The sequence below is a fragment of the Thunnus maccoyii genome, chromosome 2 (assembly GCF_910596095.1).
Source record: "Thunnus maccoyii chromosome 2, fThuMac1.1, whole genome shotgun sequence".
Classification (NCBI taxonomy): Eukaryota; Metazoa; Chordata; class Actinopteri; order Scombriformes; family Scombridae; genus Thunnus; species Thunnus maccoyii.
The window spans coordinates 35,088,091-35,113,235 of record NC_056534.1 but is presented as its reverse complement, the minus strand read 5'-3'; the positions used below and the strand labels follow the sequence as shown (position 1 = coordinate 35,113,235).

General features: G+C 37.0%; 2 protein-coding genes across 3 annotated transcripts; both read right to left on the bottom strand.

The window, feature by feature from the left end:
• Positions 1-185: 185 nt before the first annotated feature.
• LOC121911480 (C-type lectin domain family 4 member F-like) lies at positions 186-6,273 on the bottom strand. 2 transcript variants are annotated; one of them, XR_006099868.1, is made up of 5 exons: positions 4,017-4,055; positions 2,558-2,641; positions 1,027-1,169; positions 740-840; positions 186-484 (listed from the first exon to the last, which is right to left on the bottom strand). XR_006099868.1 is itself a non-coding variant. In XM_042433003.1 (5 exons), exons 1-5 carry the CDS (start codon positions 6,266-6,268, stop codon positions 340-342), a joined length of 672 nt encoding a protein of 223 aa, XP_042288937.1. In that variant the 5' UTR covers positions 6,269-6,273; the 3' UTR covers positions 186-339. The 2 variants fall into 2 exon arrangements, 1 of the variants encoding a protein (XP_042288937.1); XM_042433003.1 differs by lacking the exon at positions 4,017-4,055 and adding an exon at positions 6,070-6,273.
• Positions 6,274-14,731: 8,458 nt separating this feature from the next.
• On the bottom strand, positions 14,732-21,658 carry LOC121911488 (CD209 antigen-like protein E). The gene is made up of 7 exons (XM_042433020.1): positions 21,604-21,658; positions 19,849-19,938; positions 19,294-19,347; positions 18,104-18,187; positions 16,589-16,731; positions 16,296-16,396; positions 14,732-16,040 (listed from the first exon to the last, which is right to left on the bottom strand). Exons 1-7 carry the CDS (start codon positions 21,623-21,625, stop codon positions 15,896-15,898), a joined length of 639 nt encoding a protein of 212 aa, XP_042288954.1. The 5' UTR covers positions 21,626-21,658; the 3' UTR covers positions 14,732-15,895.
• Positions 21,659-25,145: the final 3,487 nt, after the last annotated feature.

Below are 25,145 nucleotides of genomic sequence, written 5' to 3'. Positions count from 1 at the left end.
GACCTATCCTTTAAGATATAGTGCAGTGTGGGAGGTGACAGAATGAAGTTTAACCTGGTGAGACTCTGCGCTGTCTGTCCCATTCTTATGATGACAACAAAACACTTTTATTCAGCAATAGCATGTATTAGAAATTAATCAAAGTATGGATACATTACAGTCTATCATTTTCTAAACCAAGTTAGATATTTGTGTCTCATGCCACTTTGGCTGAGGCTTAGCAATGATCATGTTTCAGTGCTGTCTTTAGCTGAAAGTGGTAAATGAATCTTATCTTCATGTCTTAAACATACAGTAGTTATATATAGTAGTAGATGCCATGGTGGTGTGTAAGCTGAGTTAGAGAAACATTCTCTTTTCACAGATCCATGAGTTTCTATCTCCACATATTACATCATTCCAGCTGTTTTTGTCTCTGAACCTTGTTTCTACACAGTCTTCATTTTGTCCTAAATAATTGTTAGGCTCCCCAGAGTGCCAGAAGCTGAAAACAAACCCAAAGGAAATGAGGTTTTAATAAAGAACACAAACCATCAAACATTTAATGAACAGCAACACACAGAATGTGGCCAAGTTAAACTTAAAACGATGACAAATCAAAATTATTTCCCTAAAAACTGTTGATAATGTAGTCAGCTTATAAAAATCTAAAGTCTACTCAGCTGCTATTGTGCTTTGAAAGAGGCTTTAGTTTCACTACAAAGATTGATTTAGTTTGAATGAATATTAATGTGTGAACCTTGTTGTCAGTGGAGTCCCATCCACCCATTTCCACGTCCCCTCTCTCTCGCTGTCAGTCAGTCCAATCCATATCGTGTCTTGGTATCGATTTATGAATGCCTTGTTTTTAAAGAGAAACATACAATAATCAATAAATATTTAACCAATTTCCGTCATCCTGTACCTTGATGAACTTGCATTCAATCAATATTTCACTCTTTCTGTGTCTGTGATAAACACTGATTCATCCATTAGTACACACACACACACACACACACACACACACACACACACACACACACAGACCTGTTCTTCTTCGCTGTTGACAACCACTAGGTCCGCCCCTCTTTGCAGACAGTCAGTTCTACTCTCATGCCAGGTTTTCATGTTCGAAGAAATATAATAGAAACTACCACTGAAATATTTCCATCCTTGTTGGGAGTAGTGAACTGTGAGCAAAAAAAAAGGACAAATCCTTAATACGCCAGTAACGAGAATTAACAAATACATTTCCACTGAGGTATCAAAACTGCATCATATTATTCAGAGATATGTAAACAGGGATAATAAAGAAATCTATGCAAGAACAGAAAGATGATATATTACAGGCTTGGAGTCAAAGTGTTATAAATGTTTTATACAGTAGTAGAAATCTACAACGAGTCATAACAAGAAAAGATAAGTTCTTAACTTTTCAAGTCTGTCCTAAAACAATAGTCAGGTGTCAGAATGAACATTGAAACATGTTTTTCTTGCTGTAATCATTCCTCCTGTTCATATTGGCAATTAAGAGATCTCTTCATAATGCACTTTCAATGTAAGTGATGGGGACAAAATCCACAGTCCTCCTTCCATGAAGATCTTCATTTAAAAATGTATGATATGAGGCTGCAGCTGCACAAATTAGTCAAATCAGGTCAAAATCTTTCAAAGTTACCATTTTTTAGTGCCAAATTCCCTCTTTTTGTTACAATCCTTCCGCTGCAGTTGAACAGGAAAACACTGTCCATCGAGACCCAAAGAGGGAAACTTTTAATTAAAAAAGACTGAAACTGTGGAAGATATCTGCTTCATTTGACTAACTCAGGTGACTGAAGCATCATATTATCTGCAGATAAACTTTTAAATACATCTTTGCTCAAATGCAGACTGTGGATTTTGTCCCCATCACTTACACTGTAAACATGTTTGGAGGGGATCTTCTAATAGTCAGTATGAACAGGAGGAATGATTACAGCGAGCAAAACCTGCTTCAATGTTCATTTGGGTTCCTGGCTGTTGTTTTAAGAGAGACTTGAAAAACTGTGAACCTGTCCTTTAACATCTAACTTTGACAAATATGTAACACCCTAAATAAACAATGATTACATGATCAGTTAATAACAGATTTAAAGAGAATCAATCAGTTCAAATATACATTATTGTCATTTTTTTATCAGCTATATCCCAATAAATCGACAACAGTCCATCATTACTAATGACATTGGTTTATTTTTTTAACATTAACAGTCAATATTAGGATTTTTACCATATAAATAATATAAATAGTTGTCAATCATTCAAAATAAGATTCACACCACTTTCACACTAGATGATGATGAAATCTGAGTCAAATGATTTTTTTAAATGTTTGTTTGTTTGATCAATCAAATCCTTTTTTTTTCCATTACATCACACAACACATAATACTGACATTGTTTCCAGAGCACGAGTAGTTGGCTGAGACAACAGCACATAACATGGCTGCATATCAATCTGCCGCTCATGTTGTCAAGTGTGACAAATGGACTGCAAAACTTTTTGTGATTGCTTGGTGCAGTTTAATTTTCACACTTACCAAAGTCAGTCAGCTTCTTCTTCAGCTCATCTCTCTCCTCAGTGAGGGTTTTAAAGCTGGCCTCAAAGTCCAGTGTCTTGTTATCTGAGAGCAGAAAGAGTAATATGAAGCTGTCATGCAACAGCATCAAAGCACGTCCACAAATAAAGAGATGATGTGAACTGTTGATAAAAGCAAGAGTCTAAATATCTCAATAATCAGCAAAGAAAGCCAAGAAAAAGACAGATTGGATAATAAAGTGGCTGTATCCTGTATATAATTTACTAACTATTGAAGTGTTGTTACTCTAACCCAATGGGGGTCAACCTTTTTTGGACCACCGTCCCCCATCAATTAAAATATAGGCTTATTGTCTTCCCTCAATATTAATGTTGATTATTGTGTGATTGCTGGAAGCAATCACACATTGTTCTTCTCACTCTTTATTCTTATTCCGTCTTCCGTACGTTTTTTGCCGCGTTTCAACTGCTGCATACTTTGTGCTATAAAAACCATTCAACTGTCAATCTGTGCAACTCATTCAGCAGATGTGTGCTTGTATTTTTCTGAAATGTAACATGTTTCAGCGATTTATATAATTTTTTAAAACATTAAAATTTATAATGGCAGTCTATGGGACGAACCGTCCAACTGAGTTGGAACTTTGGTCACTTTGACACTCAACTGCTCGGACGTCCCTTATCGTACAGACGCCATTCAAAGTGTAAAATGTTCACAAAACTTTGAACTTTCAAAGTCCTCAGATTGTTTAGTGATATCTTTTGTAGTTTTTCAGCAATTTAAGCCCAAAGTCAGGGGTTTTTCAGACTTTTTCAGGTCTCACCAGTGTGTCATGTGATCAGGCACAGTGGAGAGCACAGATATTTTTAGGCCAGAAATGTTTTTCTAAACCGCTGTCACTCCCACAATTTTAACTCCTCAGGCACATATCTTGCCTCATTATGTTGCAACAAGCCTCCTCTCTCTCACATGTAAACACATTTCAAATAGGACTTATAGTTTTTGAGATCTGAACCTTAATTGATAGAGAGTCCTTGTCATGTTCTCATTGACTGCAATACAGTCTGCAGGATATGTGTCTCCTCTCACTGCAGTTTCTTAAACTTACAGATTCTCTCTTCCTTCAAACACTTTTTACACATATCATTCATTCTCATGTTAAACTAGTCTTGCTTTCACTAATGAGGTACAAATCTCTGGGCTTCAAGCTCTAGTTTGAGACAAGTACATTTTCCTCATCAAAATGGAGATTTTTTCCTCTCATTTTTGTGAATATCTGTTGGCTCAGTGGTTTAGAACCCTGTTCTCTGTTGAGCTTCAACTTAGATGACAAGGTTGTGTGTTTGATACCTGCTCACTGCAGTGCTCCTCATAATATTGCTCTCATGTACAAAGTTGCTTTCCATCTCTATCATGTACCATAAGTCAATTCCTCTTTAGCTTACATTTACATTATTACCTAAAATGTGGATTGCTATTCTTGTTAAATACATCTTTTCCATTTCCACAGTTCCTGTCTGAGTTGTCCAGTTGTTTAAGCTTATGTCACTTCTGAACTCCTTTTAGATCCAAAGGTTGTGAGTTTGAGCCCTGCTTAGGGCAGAACTCAGTAGTGTTGAAGGATGAAGGAGTCCAGGTGATGTCAATCTGCTTAATGAGCTGAGCTGAACTGCTTTTTTGTCAATTTCATGCAATTGACAAACTAAACACCAAAATCTGACCTGACATTACTGTGTGACATATTAGCTCAGTTCATGGCATGTCTGTCTTACAAACATGAGGGTGTAGGTTCAATTCCACCCATTGCTGATTTTAATCTTGGTAGATTTTTCAATACTCTTCAGCTTCCAGTTATGCAATCTAAATTCACTTTCAGCAATCACACGCAATTTCTACAGAAACTGCATTTTCTAGTTTTTATTGTTCTGCCCCATTTTGCTGATATGATTGTTTTTGTCTTATGATCCTATCCAGATGATTAACTAATCTGACCTGCAGCAGTCAAATAAAATAACCAGGTCAGGGGGTTCGGGGGTCCACCCTCAAGAAAATTTGATGTTATTTGACTAAAAACTTTTCACATAATTTTGGACTATTATCATTACAATATTCAGTAAAAAACGCACTGTGTGCCATAGAAATATTAGTCACAAAACATTGGTAAAACAGGCTTATAGTGAATGTATTTGAACTGTGATTTTCTCATCCTCCCATAATCAGACTGTAGCCACTAGCCAGCTGTAGGGACGGCTGTGGTTAGAATTTTATCTTTATCTTATCCACAAACAATTTATTTGTCCCGTTTTGCACAAATCACAGAGAAGCATTGGACTGCATGAATGCCATCTCACCACTTTTTATTTCCTTGTTGGAATAAAACGCACATCAATTATGACCAAACTGATAAAGATTTGTACCATCTGTTAATATTTGACTTTTGTCCCAGATTCTTTGTTCTAAAGTTCAGAGCTGCTGTTCTGTGATCAGATTTCCTTAAAGAACAGGTTAAGGTTAGGGGACTATCATAGTTGCGTTGTTTTTAATAAACAGTCTTGACTTGCGGTTGGAAAAAGGAAACAAACAGCAGTCTTGAACTGGATACCAGACTCAGAGATGGCGCCCGCTGCGTTCAATCAAATGAGAATCGCTCGCCTGACGCAATACTCCCCCAATAATACACTCAGTAATTATTGGCTATTACCTGCAGAAGAAGTATATATTTCCATTGGGACCCCCGTCCCATGCCACCCTGCCAAAACCTCTTGCTACCCCATTGCCACCCCACGTAAAATTTTCTAAATCCGCCACTGCGGATGAGCCAAAAAAGTTTCTAGCTTCTGTGTTGTGTAAAATGGTGGAATTCTTGTAACTCTGTGTAATATTAGCCATGCCATGTTTTTTTAAAAATGTAATGTTGTGTAATATTATTGTCATGTTCTTTGTAAAATGCTCACCTTAAAAATACTTTGAAAAAAGTGAAGACTGTGATAATTAGTCTTGTGACCCAGATGTAGTTATCATACCTGTGAGTACTCATTTTTCTGAGCGAACCTGAAGAAGCTACAGGCGAAATGTGTTGTTTGCTCCTAGTAAAGTCATTGTGCGATGGAAATTTGTAACTTTATATAGACATCATCTGAACTGCGCCACTTCTCTGGGTCATAATTACCACGGTCGCTAGTTGGCTTCTGTCACTCAAATGTAACTATAGGTTGTTTATGGGGACTGACATCACGACCTGTTGTGTCATTTTTCTTGGGAGGACAGGCTCCATATTTGTAGTGCCAATATGAAGCTATGGCCAGCAGCTGGTTAGCTTGGCACTGGAAACAGGGAAGTAGCTGACCTGGCTATATCCAAAGGTAACTAAATTTACTTAAGAGTCACTGGCTCCAGTTACATATTTACCATACAGACATGAAGGCAGTATCAGTAACCTCATCTAACTCTTGGCAAGAAAATAAGTGTATTTTTCAAAATGTTGAAATGAAAATCATTGAATTTTCACTCACCAATGTGATTTTGTAATTCATCTCTCTCTTTGGTGAGGTTGTTATTAACAGCCTGTAAGTGGTCGTTCTCGTTCTCTAACTGGCTTGTCTTTTGCGTCAGGTTGTGATTGTGACTTTTCACGTCACTGTAACTGCTCTGCAGCTCGTCTCGCTCGCTGGTCAGGTTGGCATTGTCCGCCCACAGTTGATTTCTTTCCATGATCCAGTTGCTTTTGTCTTGACTGGCTGCCATAGCAAGGGATTAACATAGATTTATTGTGGATTTATCACTCACATCACATATGTAATGTAATGCATCATAGTTGTCTAGGTGAATTTAGAAAACTTACATAGGACCAGCAGGACAATGACTGCAGTGAGGAGGAGAAGACACAGCAACCCCAGACACACTGCAGCAGCCCTGAGAAGGTTTCTCTCTCTTGAACTTTCATTGACTGGAGTGGCTGTGGAAACAAACGATCTGTGCTGATTAGAGTGAATTTGAGCCCAACTGTAATTTAGGATTTGTAGTTAAAGGATAGGCTCACAATTTACAGGTGCCCAAATGAACATTGAAGCAGGTTTTTCTTGCTGTAATTGTTCCTCCTGTTCATACTGACCATTAGAGGATCTTTTCCAAATGTGTCTAAAATGTCAGTGATGGGGGGGCAAAATCCACAGCCCTTTCTTGAGTAAAAAGTATTTAAAAGTTATATAATAAGATAATATGAGGCTTCAGTTCTCTGACTTAGTCGAATAAAGTTGATATCATCCACAGTTACACTGTTTTTAGAACAAAATTCCCTCTTTGTGTCTCGACAGACAGTGTTTTCCTGTTAAGCTGCAGTGGAAGAATTGTAACAACAAGACTTGATTGACTTGATTAATGAAACCTCATATTATCTTCAAATAAACTTAAAGAAAACTGCACAGAATAAGGAGAATAATAGCCAGCATGAACAAGGAATGATTACAGCAAGAAAAACGTGCAAATGTTCAATTGGTTACCTGACTATTGTTTTAGGACAGACTTGAAAAAATGTGAACCTATCCTTTAATAAGTAGTTATGTTATGGAGTTTATTTATTTATTAAAAATGAATCATTAGTGTACTTTTACGCATGTTTAAAAATGCCATGGCCCTGTGGACAGACTATGGTTTTTATATCCAATTTTTAGTTGTAACTCATAATTGAAAAGCAAAATGCATCAACATAAAATGTAATGGTACAAATACTGTTAACAAATAGTTAATCTTACAGTTATGTTATCCAATGTACAGTATGTATGACATATGAGACAGACAGATAGACAGATTGATACTTTGCCGTTGGTCCTTAGTAGGGTCGTCCTGTAATTTCGGTGGCGCTGGACTGCCCTCTGTCCGGTAGTTTTCATAAATCATCACATTGTCTGTATTATCACAGAAGTCTGTGTTTCTGTCCTTCTTCTCCCTTGTCTGAAATCTAACTTTTCTGTTGAGGTCAGACATCACTGCACAGTCTCACTACACTACAGAAAATGTTTGGCTGCCAGATGTACTCTGTTCTGCTTGGACCAATCCCACAAGAACACCAACTGTATTTTAGCATTTATATAAATATACTGTAGCTTTTAGAAATAAGGAAGTAACTTGAGATTAAATTTGAGTAAAGGGAAGAAAACAGAGGAAATAAATGAGCCACAAAGGAGAATCATTAATCAACCTGGATTGACTGCAGTAAGTAAAACTGGGAGGAGGTGACAATTCAAAACACAAAGCCAGCATGCTGTCCCATCATCAACCAGTTTCTTTTCTTTTTATACTACAAACAAAACGCCTGTTAATTCACTTTATTTATCCACTTTTTACTTTACCTCTAACTAGTTGAAACTGTGTTAATGTTTTTTTTTTAAGTCAGTATCTCTTTGTGAGTAATAAAATACCATCTATGCTGTGCAGGCTATTTTCATTTTTCCTGTTTTTCAGTGAAGGAGATATTCATCCAAAAATAAACTGGTGTTTTGATGATGGTGGTGGAGAGCGCTGTCTAACACGTCAATCCAAAATCTCCCATAGGTGTTCAACGGGGTCGATATCTGGTGACTGCAAAGGCCATAACATATGATTCACATCATTTTCATACATATCAAACCATTCAGTGACCCCTTGTGTCCTGTGAATTGGGGCATCGTCATCTTGGATGAGACCACTCCCATCAGGATAGAAATGTTTCATCAAAGAATAAAGGTGATCACTCACAACAACGTCCCTCTAAGGGGACAAGTGGACCCAAACCATGCTAGCAAAATGCCCCCCACAGTGTAACAGAGCCACCAGATCCCCTCACTTTAGGGGTCAAACATTCAGAGCTGTACCAGTTTTTCCTTTGTCACCCGTTTGTATGGGCACCTGAGTATTGTTTAAAGACAGATATTAAAGAATGTTAACCTGTATTGACAGTAACTTGTAGTAGTGTGGACATTTCAACTTACTTGCAGAAGGTTATCCATCAGCAGCAGCAAGGTTTAATAAAAAACTGATGAAAACTAACAGTGAAAATCATTTTTATTTAATCTCTTAAAGACTTACTGCCCCAATGCTAACAGCATCAGACTTCTGTGGTCACTTCTCACAGTTCCTGGCAGGATATGACTGATAGTTTATCAATGTAGAGAGCAGGCTTTTGATATTAAAATGTACCAGCCCAAGGTGCTTCAAGTGTAACATAATCTTTGGAGATAGCAATGGCTACAACAGACAAGAGAGGACATAATGGATATTTATATGAGACACTGTCAGGTCTACTACTATCGGCACATACTCAGTATTATGGATAATGGTGTTTAAGATGATTGGGCCAGGACTGATGTATTTAGCAACAAACACAAGTTCTGCCTTCTACCTTCAGGCGCTGGAGATGAGAGGAAACATTTCTGCAGAGGTGCTTCAGTGTTTCTGAGTCTGCTGTGTCTTCTCCTCCTGACTGGACGTGTCGTTCTGGTTTTCCTGTGTGACTACTTAATCCACATGCTGCTCAAGGGCTGGAGGTGATGATGGTTAACAATGTTTCCTCATTTGTTGTTTATGCACCAAACACAGTCACCAAGGGAAACTCTGAGAGGAAAATGGAGATGGCCCTGTTACACAACAGTTACAACAACGTGACCAGAGAAAGAAATGACTTACAGATCAGTTACAACAACCTGACGAAAGAACTAGATCAGCTACAGACCAGGTACAACAATCTGACTGAAGAACAAGACCGGCTCCAGAAAAGGTTTGAGAACGTGACCAAAGAGACAAATGATCCTCCGAAAAAGCTCCAAGGTAAAAATGTAAAGAAATGTGGGGTGGATTAAATTATTATCATTCCACAATATGACAAAGAGCCTCAATGTGAAATGCAAAGAAATGTGATTTGCACCCACATATTGTTTCTTATCAGTCTGTTTACAGATGTGCAGACATGACAGGAAGTTAGTGGTTTTTGGTGGTTATGGTGTATGTCCCACCACCTAGAAGATCACCTTTGTGAAGGCTGGAGAGCAGCAGCCAAGAACCACAGGAGCCAAGAAGCCGGCAGGTATCCTGGCAACTGTACAGGATTGACAGCTTTCTGTGGACCTCATGAACCAGCTGAAGGTCATTGACTGCTGGAAGCAGGGCTGGAAAGAAAGGTGTATGCCCATTGATTTTGGCTGCAGAGGTTTTTCAGGGCAGTCACTCTACAAAGCCTTGAGTGCACTGGGCATTACTGGAATGGAGAGGAGGAGAGCCATCAGGAACAACACAGAGGCAGTGGAAAGAGCCTCGAGGTGGCTCTGGATTAGGAGGGGAGAACCACCTGAACACAAGGCCTGATCAACCTCGACTGAGTTGCCTTGGTAAGGGTGTCTGATAGTAGAAAGACCCGAAAGACCTGATGAGCCCAGGTTACTGATTACTGATGATGTGTTCATGTGTACTGTCAGAGGAAACATAAAAAGGAAAATCTGTACAAAATTGACTAACTTTGGAGGATACCCACATGATTAACTCAGACTACTGAAGCCTCATAGTAACCTCAGTTAATCTTTGGACGAACAAGGATTTTGTCCTCCATCACGTACATTGGAAACATGCTAGGAAGGTATCTTTAAATGGCCAGTATGAACAGGAGGAAAGATTACAGTAAGTAAAAACTTTCACTGCACATATGGGCACCTGAATATTGTTTTAAGACATATATTAAAAAATGCGAACCTCTATGGACAGTAACTTGTAGTACTGTGGATATCTTAACTTAAGAAGGTTATCCATCAGCAGCAGCAAGATTTCATAAAAAAGTGATAGTATTAGTAGAATGTTAAAGTGTGAAAGTATTAGTAGATAGTAGAATGTGTGATTGCTTCCAGCAATCACACATTGTTCTTGACAGTCTTTATTCTTATTCCGTACGTTTTTTGCCGCGTTTCAACTGCTGCATACTTTGTGCTATAAAAACCATTCAACTGTCAATCTGTGCAACTCATTCAGCAGATGTGTGCTTGTATTTTTCTGAAATGTAACATGTTTCAGCGATTTATATAATTTTTAAAACATTAAAATTTATAATGGCAGTCTATGGGACGAACCATCCAACTGAGTTGGAACCTTGGTCACTTTGACACTCAACTGCTCGGACGTCCCTTATCATACAGACGCCATTCAAAGTGTAAAATGTTCACAAAACTTTGAACTTTCAAAGTTATCAGATTGTTCAGTGATATCTTTTGTAGTTTTTCAGCAATTTAAGCCCAAAGTCAGGGGTTTTTCAGACTTTTTCAGGTCTCACCAGTGTGTCATGTGATCAGGCACAGTGGAGAGCACAGATATTTTTAGGGCAGAAATGTTTTTCTAAACTGTTGTCACTCCCACAATTTTAACTCCTCAAGCACATATCTTGCCTCATTATGTTGCCACAAGCCTCCTCTCTCTCAAAATATAAATACATTTCACAGAGGACTCATAGTTTTTGAGATCTGAACCTTAATTGATAGAGAGTCCCTGTCATGTTCTCATGGACTGCAATACAGTCTGCAGGATATGTGTCTCCTCTCACTGCAGTTTCTTAAACTTACAGATTCTCTCTTCCTTCAAACACTTTTTACACATATCATTCATTTTCATGTTAAACTAGTCTTGCTTTCACTAATGATGTACAAATCTCTGGGCTCCAAGCTCTAGTTTGAGACAAATACATTTTCATCATCAAAATGGAGATTTTTTCCTTTTGTTACCTGGAATCTGTTGTTGTTGAAGTCTGTTGGCTCAGTGGTTTAGAACACTGTTCTCATAATCAACTATCCCTTAGATGACAAGGTTGTGTGTTCAATACCTGCCCACTGCAGTGCTACTCACAATATTGCTGTCATGTACAAAGTTGCTTTCCATCCCTATCATGTACCATAAGTCAATTCCTCTCTAACTCACTTTAATGTTATTACCTTAAGTGTGGATTGCTATTCTTGTTAAATACATCTTTTCCAATTGTATAGGTCTAGTCTGACTAGTCCAGTGGTTTAAGCTTATGTCACTTCTGAACTCCTTTTAGATCCAAAGGTTGTGAGTTTGAGCCCCGCTTAGGGCAGAACTCAGTAGAGTTGAAGGATGAAGGAGTCCAGGTGATGTCAATCTGTTTAATGAGCTGAGCTGAGCTGAACTGCTTTTTTGTCAATTTCATGCAATTGACAGACTAAATAGGAGAATCTGTCCTTGCATTGCTGTATGACATGTTAGCTCAGTGCATAGCATGTCTGTCTTAAAAACATGAGGGTGTAGGTTTAATTCCACCCATTGCTAATTTTAATTTTGGTAGATTTTTCAATTGTGTTCAGCTTCCAGTTATAAAATCTAAATTCGCTTTCAGCAATCACACGCAATTTCTATAGAAATTGCATTTTCTAGTTATTTCTGTATTAATAACACCAAGGTTCATTTGTGATTTTCAAAAGCAAGTTTGATAAAAGCTACTGTTTCATATGCAAAAACTCCAGTGTTCACTGGTGTTATGTTTTATGTATTAAAAACTATTAAATTATTGGCATAGTATTATTATTATTTTTTAATAACATCCCAATATGTGAATTCATATAAAATAATTGTTATTGTACTGAGTGTGTATAAATATTAACGCCTCATTAATTCATAATTTTTGGTAATAATGGATGAAATTACTCAGTGTAGTTTGAAAGAAGTTACTTTTAGTAAAGTACCTGCAGAGAATTATCACTGAACTCTGCAGTTCAACTCAGCTCCATCTCTGTTTAGCCTCTCATTTCACTTTTTTTTGGTTGTCTTTACTCTACTTGCTCAGCACCAAAGGCAGACAGAGAAAGTTATCAACTATGGTGAAAACAGTAACACACTTTGCAGATAAAAACCCAGATTTGATTTTTCTAAAAGGAGAGTGAATTTTGGACTACTATTCATAAGACATACAAAAACATGGCTCTAATATAATGTTAATGTTCTTTGTGTCTGCTGGGTGTGTGTAGGTAATTGTTTGCTAACATGTTAGTGGTTGAATAATCAATACAAGAAATGAGCAACTGCATAAACTATATCTGGTTATCAGGCACAAGCCACAGTATCTCAATGACCTGCTCATTCAATATGAACCAATCAGAACTATGTGGTCCTCTGACTCAGGCCTTCTAGTTGTTCTGAGAGTTAAAACGAAACGTGGTGAAGCAGCTTTAGGTTTCTATGGTCCCATAGACCTTACCAGATGTGATTAAATGTGCTCCAACAGTGTTTAAAATCAGACTAAACTTTCCTATTTGCCTGTGCATTTGATTAGTTTGATTGTGTTTGAAGCATGTGATTGTTCTACTTGGACGCTTGGCTTGTGTGTTTTGTTGATGATCAAAACCTGTGTTAATATAGATTTGGGCACCTGACTGTTGTTTTAAGACTGACTTGAAAAATTGTCAACCCGTCCTTTAACCAGGAAAACCTCACTGAGATTAAAAATCTCTTTTTCAACTCTCTACTTTATCTATAGTAGATTATAAGTGACAGTGTCATTGTCAGTAATTGATATGTGGCACAACAAGGCCTCCTTACTAAACGACAAACTAACTAAATGACTACATTTTTTGTCAGTGAAACGTTCTGTATCAAGATTCATATTAACGACAACAAATGAAACAAGTAAATAGACAGAAAAGTGGGACCAAAAACACAACCCCAAGAGGAAGACTTGAAGATAGTTATGTTTTAGAATCCTTTTCTGCAGGTAAATTTGTACATGGCTTGGAGGACTAAACATATGCTACACAATATAGGCCTTCTTCACAAAAGACATTTTTGACACATCACAATATTTGAAGCACAAGTGTAAATACATGAATTAACGATGGTTGAATTCCATTTTTAGCTGCTTCACTGTCACACTGTCATAGCTTACTGGGTCAAAATGTCTGACCTATTGTGGTAATGCAGGCCAGAGTAGCAGAATGAGCTTTCCTCATCACAACAGTCAAGGGTGTAAATGCCAAAGCGTAATTTCTCTTTTCCTCTCTTGCCGTGTTCTGAAGCTTTGCAGAAGTCATTGTGATGCACTCTTCCCTTTTTTATACATTTCAGGAAGACTGAACCTGTTTCCCCACACGGAAATCTGTGAGGGAAATTATTGAATGAAAATGTATAAATGCGTGTGTGAACTTGTGAAAGGTAAAATGCTTAGCAATAGTCACAGAAATTATGTTTGTGGGTCTGAACAGTATGTTCCTGTGTGAAAGAAAAACAAACATGTTTATTCTGAAACACATCCTGCCATGTCTGCACAGCACTAGAGTGAGTATTATTCAAACCTGTAACTCCTCATTATGAAGCATTCCTAAGTGACGTATAAACAATTAATGAAAACACTGTATAACATAGTTGTAATCATGTATCATCAGCAGTTTTAAATACATTTATAGACAGTAAGGATTTTGACCACACACTCCTGACAAGTAATCTGTAGTTAACATTTTCTCAACATTAATGAATCATACATAGCGCACACAGTACTTTAGTTCCCCTTCTCAGGGAAATAAATAGCCAACATCCGTGTTAACAAAGTATTTATTAGTTCATGATTATTAGTATCATAATTATTATCATGATTATGAATTATCAGGATAACTTCATCTTTTGAACAGACCTTTTTACATTTCAGTTTTGCTGGTGTTTTACTCAACAAAGTTATCCAGATGACTCAGTAAACCTGTTTCTTTTAAAAGACCTTTAAATATACAGTTTGGTACATTTGGTATTGATGGTGCGTCTTCCTCCTTACACTGAGTATGTACTGTAAACAGTGTGGTTTTCTGTTTTATCTCCAATATCTATGACACATTTGTGGTTTTCAGTCTGTAATTAGAGAACTTTCAAGTTGAGTCATTTTTGGGGTTATGATCTGTTTTGTTGGATTCTGTTATAATCTGCATGTATTTCATCTCTATAAAAAGTGTTTTGGTGGCATTTGTCAATATCAATCAAGATCCTTTTTAACATATCAATAACTGATGGTGATCACTCAGAAGTCTGAGGACACTCAGGTTAGAAGAGTTAACAGAAATTAGTACATTTGACAAGCTTTGGAAATAATAATATTACATATAAAATAATAAGTATAATAAGTATTATAGTATATATATATTATATAATAAGTATAATAAGTACAACATAAAAGGAGTGAACACAACAATGTTTAGACACAAAGAAATAAAACTGGATCTGTATCAACAGATTAAAAATAGATAAAAGCAATAGAAGGTAGATTATGAGATAGCAAGCACCAGCAAAAATTCAGTCACCCTTTGAGCTTAACCTGGAGTCTGGACTGTGGGAAGATACCAGAGACCCAAAGAAACCCACACAGACACACTGAGAATGTACAAAGTCCACAACGAAAGGCGACAGTGTTTAAAACTGAATCAACCTTGTACATAATTAGCAAGATTTTAAAAATGGATTTTGAAAGAAAACGACAACCAGTGCAAAGAAGTTAAAGTCACATCGTCCTCTACATTTGTATCAGTGATGGTAGACTAAATATTACAAACACTTTTCACAATAATGCAATACAATTCAACAAGGACACAACCTACAAAATGACCATGATGTTGAGTCAACACCTCTCAAAAACAGCTTCAACACAAACTAAACATTATAACCTTCATGAAGGGTGGATTTGTTGCTGGGCTGCTGTATTACTGCATAAGTTTCAGCTCTAGGTGGACCTAATACACTTTTAGCCATGATTGTGGTTCCTGGATTTTATGGCACCTGGACTCCTGCATCAATACTGTCTTTACATCAGGGACCACAATGGAAACAAGTCTCCTCCTTTCCACACTGACTGTGAAAAGATCCCTTCTTGACACATTTCCAATGTAAGCAATGGGAGACAAAATCCACACGTCCTCGTACTTTGTAAAAATTCATTCTTAAATTCAGCTGAAGTTAATATGAGCCACTGATCCTTTGCTAATCTGCAGTTTAGGGACAGTAACACAAAGAAAGAATGTCGTACTAAAAGATTGTAACTTTGGAAGATACTCACTTGCTGCAGATTACACAGGATTTTGTGGATTTTGTCCCCTATTTTCTTACATTGAAATCACGTTAGGAAGAGATCTCCTCGGGGCCGTTACAGACAGGAGGAACGATGACAGCAAGTTAAAACTGTTCAACGTAGCCACACACACACCTGACTACTGTTTTAAGATAGGCTTGAAAAATTGGTGGTTGGTTTCCCATCTGAAATAATTACTTTTAATTATCTTTTTTAATCTATAGAGTCAGATTGATTGAGATGGAGAAATTTATCAATATGGTGGTGTGTAAGCTGAGTTAGAGAAACATTTTCTTTTCACAGATCCATGGGTGTCTATCTCCACATACTGCATCATTCCAGCTGTTTTTGTCTCTGAACTTTGTTTCTACACAGTCTTCATTTTGTCCTTCATAATTGTTAGGCTCCCCAGACTGCCAGAAGCTGAAAAAAACCCCAAAGGAAATGAGGTTTTAATAAAGAACACAAACCATCAAACATTTAATGAACAGCAACACACAGAATGTGGCCAAGTTAAACTTAAAACGATGACAAATCAAAAATATTTCCCTAAAAACTGTTGATAATGTAGTCAGTTTATAAAAATCTAAAGTCTACTCAGCTGCTATTGTGATTTGAAAGAGGCTTTAGTTTCACTACAAAGATTGATTTAGTTTGAATGAATATTAATGTGTGAACCTTGTTGTCAGTGGAGTCCCATCCACCCATTTCCACGTCCCCTCTCTCTCGCTGTCAGTCAGTCCAATCCACATCGTCTTTTGGTATCGATTTATGAATTCCTTGTTTTTAAAGAGAAACATACAATAATCAATAAATATTTAACCAACTTCCGTCATCCTGTACCTTGGTGACCTTGCATTCAATCAATATTTCACTCTTTCTGTGTCTGTGATAAACACTGATTCATCCATTAGTACACACACACACACACACACACACACACACACACACAGACACACACACACACAGACCTGTTCTTCTTTGCTGTTGACAACCACTAGGTCCATCCCTTTTTGCAGACAGTCAGTTCTACTCTCATTCCAGGTTTTCATGTTCGAAGAAATATAATAGAAACTACCGTTGAAATACTTCCATCCTTGTTGGGAGTAGTGAACTGTGAGCAAAAAAAACCAACAAAACAAATCCTTAATACGCCAGTAACAAGAATTAACAAATACATTTCCACTGAGGTATCAAAACTGCATCATATTATTCAGAGATATGTAAACAGGGATAATAAAGAAATCTATGCAAGAACAGAAAGATGATATATTACAGGCTTGGAGTCAAAGTGTTAAAAATGTTTTATACAGTAGTAGAAATCTACAACGAGTCATAACAAGAAAAGATAAGTTCTTAACTTTTCAAGTCTGTCCTAAAACAATAGTCAGGTGTCAGAATGAACATTGAAACATGTTTTTCTTGCTGTAATCATTCCTCCTGTTCATATTGGCAATTAAGAGATCTCTTCATAATGCACTTTCAATGTAAGTGATGGGGACAAAATCCACAGTCCTCCTTCCATGAAGATCTTTATTTAAAAATGTATGATATGAGGCTGCAGCTGCACAAATTAATCAAATCAAGTCAATTGTTACCGTGTTTTAGTGCCAAATTCCCTCTTTTTGTTACACTCCTTCCACTGCAGTTGAACAGGAAAACACTGTCCATCGAGACCCAAAGAGGGAAACTTTTAATTAAAAAAGACTGAAACTGTGGAAGATATCTGCTTCATTTGACTAACTCAGGTGACTGAAGCATCATATTATCTGCAGATAAACTTTTAAATACATCTTTGCTCAAACGCAGACTGTGGATTTTGTCCCCATCACTTACACTATAAACACGTTTGGAGGGGATCTTCTAATAGTCAGTATGAACAGGAGGAATGATTACAGCGAGCAAAACCTGCTTCAATGTTCATTTGGGTTCCTGGCTGTTGTTTTAAGAGAGACTTGAAAAACTGTGAACCCGTCCTTTAACATCTAACTTTGACAAATATGTAACACCCTAAATAAACAATGATTACATGATCAGTTAATAACAGATTTAAAGAGAATCAATCAGTTCAAATGTACATTATTGTCACTTGTTTATCAGCTATATCCCAATAAATCAACAACAGTCCATCATTACTAATGACATTGGTTTATTTTTTTAACATTAACAGTCAATATTAGGATTTTTACCATATGAATAATATAAATAGTTGTCAATCATTCACAATAAGATTCACACCACTTTCACACTAGATGATGATGAAATCTGAGTCAAATGATTTTTTTATCAATCAAATCAGATTTTTTTCCTTTACATCACCAAACACATAATGCTGACATTGTTTCCAGAGAACGAGTAGTCGGCTGAGACAACAGCACATAACATGGCTGCATATCAATCTTCTCTGCTGCTCATGTTGTCAAGTGTGACAAATGGACTGCAAAACTTTTTGTGACTGCTTGGTGCAGTTTAATTTTCACACTTACCAAAGTCAGTCCACTTCTTCTTCAGCTCATCTCTCTCCTCAGTGAGGGTTTTAAAGATGGCCTCAAGGTCCAATGTCTTGTTATCTGAGAGCAGAAAGAGTAATATGAAGCTGTCATGCAACATCATCAAAGCATGTCCACAAGTACAGAGATGATGTACTTTAAAACAATATGGAAATTGTGTTATACTCAAGCGGCAACCTCCGGGGCTGAAAAATGAAGCCAATGGGAAAGTGCCAAAAACTCCAGTTCCTTGAATGGCCACTTGAGGCTCCAAAAGCGAGTCAATCTCCATAGACCCCCATGTTAAAATGACCAACTTTACAGCAGAAATAAACATGTTTACAGTCTGGTACAAAAAATGGTTTTGGTCTCTATAGCTAACTTCCCCTTTCATGACAACTATACTGAGGTGAATTTTTTCATAACTCACCTGTTTAAATGTATTAAGTCGTAAAGTTATGCATAACTAAGGGCGTAGCTGCTTTGAGTAACAGGTTGCTAGCTGCTAGGTGGCTTGTTTCATTCGACCGCCCACTTTGAGCTTCAAAACCGCTCTTCAGAAACCAATGGGTGACATCACAGTGGCTACGTTCATATTTTTTACAGGCTATGGTTTTAATCTATTAATGATAGGTGGTTTAATATTGTTGTACTGTACTGTATAAACCATTCCTTCATACAAAGCCAAGGTGATATATGTGACTTTATATCCACAAGACTAAAAGCAGAACATTTTGATTTGGGATTAATTTTTACTTTGATGGCCGAAATTAATTACCTTGAAAAGCAGCTGGATTCACAAGATCACACGAGAATCCATCTTGTCAGGCTTCAAGTTCTGCACTTGTGTCCAAACCACCGATGGTTCAGACCAATCAGCATCCTATAAGGACTCTGGCGTGATCTTGTGATCTCGCAAATCCAGCTGCCTCGCAAAGTAGGACAATGACAGAGAGATGGTTCATCCAATCACCTGCCGAGTATTTTTTTGAAAGTTCCTGCCTTTTTCCAAACTGTTTCCAAGGACGACTTCTCAGATGGTTCTGTGTAACAAACCATCTGGTGCGTGAGGTTACGAAATTAATAGCATGAACTAAAAACTTTAATGTCCCATCCTCATCAACATTACACTTATACAACTTCGGATACAAGTCCTTGTTATTGGTGTAGTTCATCGCTGTACTAACCACAGTCACTCAAGTTCCTCTTCAACGTGTTGTAGCTGGTACTGTAAGAATGGTCTGAAAGAGAAGAAAGACTTTCATGCAAATTGTGCAATAAGTTGGCCATTGACAACAGAGAGATTATCATCAGTTGCAACAGAATTACAACATGACCACAACATAGGAGACACTTCATTTTAAAACTGAATTTCCATTTAATATATAAGCAGATTTACAGGCTAAAAATTCTGACTTTGGTTTAATGTCTTAACGGCCCAAAATGTGATCCAAACCCTTCTTACTTGATCTTACAGCTTTTTTGTAACAGTAGTTTTAATATTATTTTGCTTTTTGATTATAAAGGCCCACAAACTTGTATCTCTCTCTGAATGTCAGCCAAACACATTTTTCTCTGCAATACCAAACAGGACAGAATTTTTCGAAACTGTTATGTTTGGACAGAAATATGTAACAGTATACACTTAACACTTTACAGTCTTATATATAATAATCAGATGGTGAATTTCAGTGCAGGGTAGACACAGGGTGGACGTACAAACACAATTTAAAAGGACTCACAGAGAGCAAGACGCAGGGAAATGTTGAGAGCAGCTTGTAAGAGACACAGGAGTCCAAGGCTCACAACAACCCCTCTGTACGGTTTTCTCCCTGGGTGCAGAAATCACACAGACTCAGAGTAATTATTACGTCTCTCAGCCTAACGATAGAGTTCTTGTAAACATGACAATGGCATTTAATTAATTAATTTATTTTTTTAGAATTATTAAAATTTTCCTCAAATGGAAAAAATGATGACTGTCAACAGGACAGATTACTTCAAGGATGACATTTATGTACTATTTTTTAAATTGTTTTTGCTACTCACATTGCACACCATAGTCTATTATAAAAGTTTGTCTTACCAACCAACTTCAGAGTGATAGCAGGTTACAGTCCTGTGCTTTGACTTTGGGTGGTGGAGCGTATTTCCAACATATAAAACTATTACTTGAAATAACATGACTGATATAAATCATATTCACATCTGTGGTTGACTAAACTCTACTTGAGAGGTGCTTCTAATGTTTAATGAAATACATTGTAAGCAATATGTAATATATAAGCCTCTTTCACAACAGACATTTTGACTTGTCATAGCAGGAAAACCACAGGTGTTACTAATAATATTAACGATGTCTCAGTAAGTCATGACAGTGTGACAGTGAGCCAGCAGGCACAATATCAGGACCCTGAAACTGAAGCAGCTAAATGTAATTCAGCCATTGTTAATTTCATTATTTACACCTGTGCTTTTTCTACTGCCACATGTAAAACTGTCTTCAGTGAAAAAGGCTGATGGGAGCTTTTTCTCCGTCTTCATGTGCCCCCCACACATCAGTGTCCTTGACAACTGCCTGTGTATGTTCGCCTCGGAGAAGTTCTCCTCTGAACACCGTTTTGATGACACACAAGCGCGGTCTTTAGTGGGAGTCACGCATTGCACTACAGTATGTGGCATTTGTACAAAAAAAAGTATAAAAAAATAATTTGAGATTTATAAATTCAAATGAATGTGCCTCTAAGTAAGAATTGAGATTAGTATTTATTGAGATTAATTAAAATGAACATGTGGTAATGATGGAAACTTTATGCCTTCAAACATTTGATCAAGTATTTGTAAAATTATGAAGAAATGTTCAAACAGGTTTAGAAATACAATAACAAATTATTGCTGATGATAGCCTGAATCTTCTTTTTCATCTTCCTCATCTTTGGTGCAAATACTTTGATATGAAGTAGTAGTAGTAGTCGTAGTAGTAGTTGTTGTAGTAGTAGTAGTAATAGTAGTACTACAGCAACAATTCAAAGATTAAATTTGTGAAAATTTGTCATAATTTAGTGATTTGAACTATAGCTCTGAAAGTTTCTGAGGAGATAGGCAGGCCCCTTTATGTCATTGTGTATAAAGTGAGGGACCATCAAATAATTGACTCAAACAGATTGTATACCACATACTACAAGTGAAACAAGAAGGTAGAAATATGTATATATATATATATATATATATATATATATATATATATATATATATATATAAGGTCAACACAGTTACTGAATAAATGACACCATGTTAAAACAGATCTATACATTATTTTATGCATTATAGAATGAACTCTCACAAACACTTAGCTATCAAACTTTGCATTTCTTTCACATTTACATTTTGATATTGTTAATAGAAAAGATGAATGTTTACAATATGATTACAATATTTGCCAATAAGGTTAAAACTGAGACTAAAGATGTAGTGTAGTTATAAGATTTCTGTCTCACCAGGCTCTGCAGCAGCCATCATTTCACCGTCTTCAACGTTGCGGCTCAGCACCAAATTTTATCTACTTGGGTTAGACAAATATGTATGAAGATGTTTCCTTAGAACAGCAACAGATCTGATAACTGCTTCCTCTTTAATTTTTTTTCTCTGCTTACACAGCCACACGGTTTTGGTCTCAACTTCCACCTTTATTTGTCAACTTTTATTTGAGGGAAATTGGTTTTGCAGCAAGACATATATAGAAGATGATAAAATAAAATTCTTACTCAACATAAACTTCTCAATATAACGGATTTTGACTGCTGCTCTTGCTGGAACTTGGTTACATTCTTGATTTCTCTTTGAAAAAAAGGAGAAAATATGTTTTGGGGATGTTTTTAAACTGTATGTATGTACTTTTTACCCACTGATATTTCCTCTTAAATTACACCAAACATGAACCCTTTTCCCATTTAAAACCTTGTAATACATAATTAGGCCCTTTGTGTTACTCAGCCCATTGTGAGTTGTTGTCATTTCATGCATACAGAGGACGGCACGCACTCCAAAGGCTGTATGCCAGAGCTCATGAACCACCCAAAACAAACTCCTTAGTGTCTCTGTGTTGGAGTAGGTCTCGGGGAGTGTTATCTTTTCATCCTGTAACTTGAATCATCAACTGATACATTTTAAATTCCTCCACAGGTTTCATTTGACACCAGTGAAAGCACATCACATGAAAAAGGTAACTAGACCAAATTGTAGCTTATGTACATCAAATTTGATTGGAACTTATTTGCATATGATGTGGGATGATCATCAAGTCAAAACATTTTGGCTCAATGTGACTACTTTTCTCTTTGGTGTGACCGACTGTCAGTTAACTTGCAGTCCAGAATTGATGCTCCTAATCGATTACTCTTCCTGTAATATGACTCTTCATCAGAAATGTCTCTAACTCGTGGGTTGTACGGCAGCAAAGAAATTGCTGATATTAAGATGGCAGCCCCTGATTCTCTATCAATAAATCAATGGTCTTACAGCCTATTAGACATTTTAATCATTGAATATTCATCAGCAAAATTAAAAAGGGGCTACAGATACCATTGAGGCTTGGAAAAGTTATATAGACATGGTGCAAAATTTCTAGATTATTATTATTTTATTTTGTTTGTTTATTGTCTTTTTCTCTTTTTAATCTAAATGTTATATGTTAATATTTAAAAATATTTGTATTTATATTATACAGTATGTATTTGTATATGTGTATGTGTGTATGTATTAGAGGTCAAGCCGATTCTGAATACAGTATTCCGAAAAGCACAAATAGTGGGTATTTATGAACATTTATTTTGTATAAATATTTTAAAACTATTTGCGTTCGGGAAGAAAAAGAACCATGTCAAATACCAGTGCACAAGTCAGTTACATCGCTATCTCAGTCTCTCTCCTCTGCTCAGCTGTTACGTATATCAGCAGGTCTCAACGAGGGGAGTCACATCCACCTGTTGCGTGACGCACATTTCCTAATTTGGACATCACTCCTGGAGTTGGGGGTGTTCCCCAGAGATAAAGCTGAGCTACTGACACCAAGCGGCAACCTCTGGGGCTGTAAAATGAAGCAATGGGGAAGCGCCAAAAACAGCAGTTCCTTGAATGGCCACTTGAGGCTCCAAAAGCGAGTCAATCCCCATAGACCCCCATGTTAAAATGCCCAACTTAACTGCAGAAATAAACATGTTTACAGCCTGGTACAAAAAATGGTTTTGGTCTCTATAGCTAATTTCCCCTTTCATGACAACTGTACCCGTTTAAGTTTTATTAAGCCGTAAAGTTATGCATAATGAAGGACATGGCTGCTATGAGTGACAGGTCTGCCAGCCGCTAGGTGGCTTGTTTTAGCCATTTGGCCCGCCTCCATTTTTGATTGGCTGGGAGTTAGGCAGCGTCACGCACTGCCAAGATGGCAATGGCCATAGTGGCTCGCTTTGAGCTTCAAAATCGCTCTTCAGAAACCAACAGGTGACGTCACCGTTACTACGTCCATATTTTTGTACAGTCTATGACTGACACGCAAAGTGCTCTCAAGGGACTCTCCATAACCTGTTGTTCCCCATCTCCTTTCCACAAAGTTAGGTTGTAAAAAATAAGCAATAAATGAAAAGTGCAAAGCAATAATCACCTTTGAAGTTCTTCCCTTCATGTTAAACAGTGTGCTGTCTCTGTATTATGGGTGTATAAATACATAGAGGTCTGTCTGCAATGAGGCAATGAGTAAAGTTTTAGCTCAGTAGTCAGCACAGTCATCTATGATCTGGGAGACTCCAATTCAAGACCCGATGTGGGGACCTCCTTCATAAGGTAGTTTACTCATGAACACTTATTGTACGGGAAAGAAATATAACACTTGACTACACCTGAGCAGGTCATACACAGGTAAGAGTATGTCCTGAAAAGCATACAGAATCAAATCTAAAAACAAAATTAATCTCTGTGTGTCCCAGGCCTTGAAACCATGGATCATGTGGACAGAACAACGATGGCTCTGACAAGCATCATTGCCGAGGTACAGTATGTGCACTGCATGTGAAAATGTTATACCTGTATCTGTGGTGCCATCGTGCTTGTTTTTTAAACTGTTATTCACTACTACAAATTATGTAATATCAGGATAACTTGTAACTATCATTTTTAATTGTGGGTGTGTGGATTGGGGGGGTGGGGTTAATGTAATGAATGCTGTTATGTAACAATTGTGTGCATGTGTGTTTTAGACTTCACTATACTGTAATACACTTCAATAATTGTGATTACAGGTGGATATAGCTTCAGGAGGGGAAAACTTTGGTGTCTCCACCTACACTGAAGGGACAACCCTAAAAGATTTCGCATTGCACTTTAAAGGATTAGTGGATTCCTGCCCTGAGCTGAAGAACAAAATAAAAAAGACTGCAAAGAACTGATGAACTCCTCCCACTAAAGTGGCGATGTAGAACATAAGAACAAAGTACCTGAAAATTGTTTTTTTGTTGTTGTTGTTGTTGGTCTGTTACATTTACAATTTAAACATAGTTTCCTGTTTTGGTCTTGTTTTTTTTGTTTTTTTAACTAAAATTAATCATTTTATAATACAAATACTGGGCTCTCTGTACATCCCTAGTGTGTATGTATATATATATTGTGAGAGAAAATTGAATACTAGGTTATCATGTGATTTATTTCTTCTATATATCATACATGTTACAAATAGTGTTCTTATTTAAGTTTAGTGTTAGTTTATTCGTCCGTACCTGTTCCAAATACCTACATGCTGTGTCTATTCTAAACTTAGTTCCTTGCTCGGTAAAATGAGACAGTGGAGTGTTTAACAGTTTGTTTATTTTGTTGTAGTTTTGTCTGAGCCAGTGGTAAGACAAATCATAGTTATGCAAATTTCAATGTGTCAATCTGATAACCCTTTACAGGACAGTGTTGTTTGTTTTCAACTGAATGTAATAGTAATGGCATTGTCATTCCATGCAAACATTTCCACTACAATATATATGAGAATGAGGATAACCCT

Excerpts from the sequence above, each read along its gene's own strand:
- LOC121911480 (XM_042433003.1), bottom strand. The coding sequence starts at position 6,268 with ATGGAAAGAAATCAACTGTGGGCGGACAATGCCAACCTGACCAGCGAG. Across the intron at positions 1,170-2,557 it reads GAAGAAGCTGACTGACTTTG|TTCACTACTCCCAACAAGGA; the intron begins GTAAGTGTGAAA and ends TTTTGCTCACAG. Across the intron at positions 485-739 it reads GGGACTCCACTGACAACAAG|CTTCTGGCACTCTGGGGAGC; the intron begins GTTCACACATTA and ends GTTTGTTTTCAG.
- LOC121911488 (XM_042433020.1), bottom strand. The coding sequence starts at position 21,625 with ATGATGGCTGCTGCAGAGCCTG. Across the intron at positions 18,188-19,293 it reads GAGGAACTTGAGTGACTGTG|ATAACAAGACATTGGACCTT; the intron begins GTTAGTACAGCG and ends TTCTGCTCTCAG. Across the intron at positions 16,732-18,103 it reads GAAGAAGTGGACTGACTTTG|TTCACTACTCCCAACAAGGA; the intron begins GTAAGTGTGAAA and ends TTTTGCTCACAG.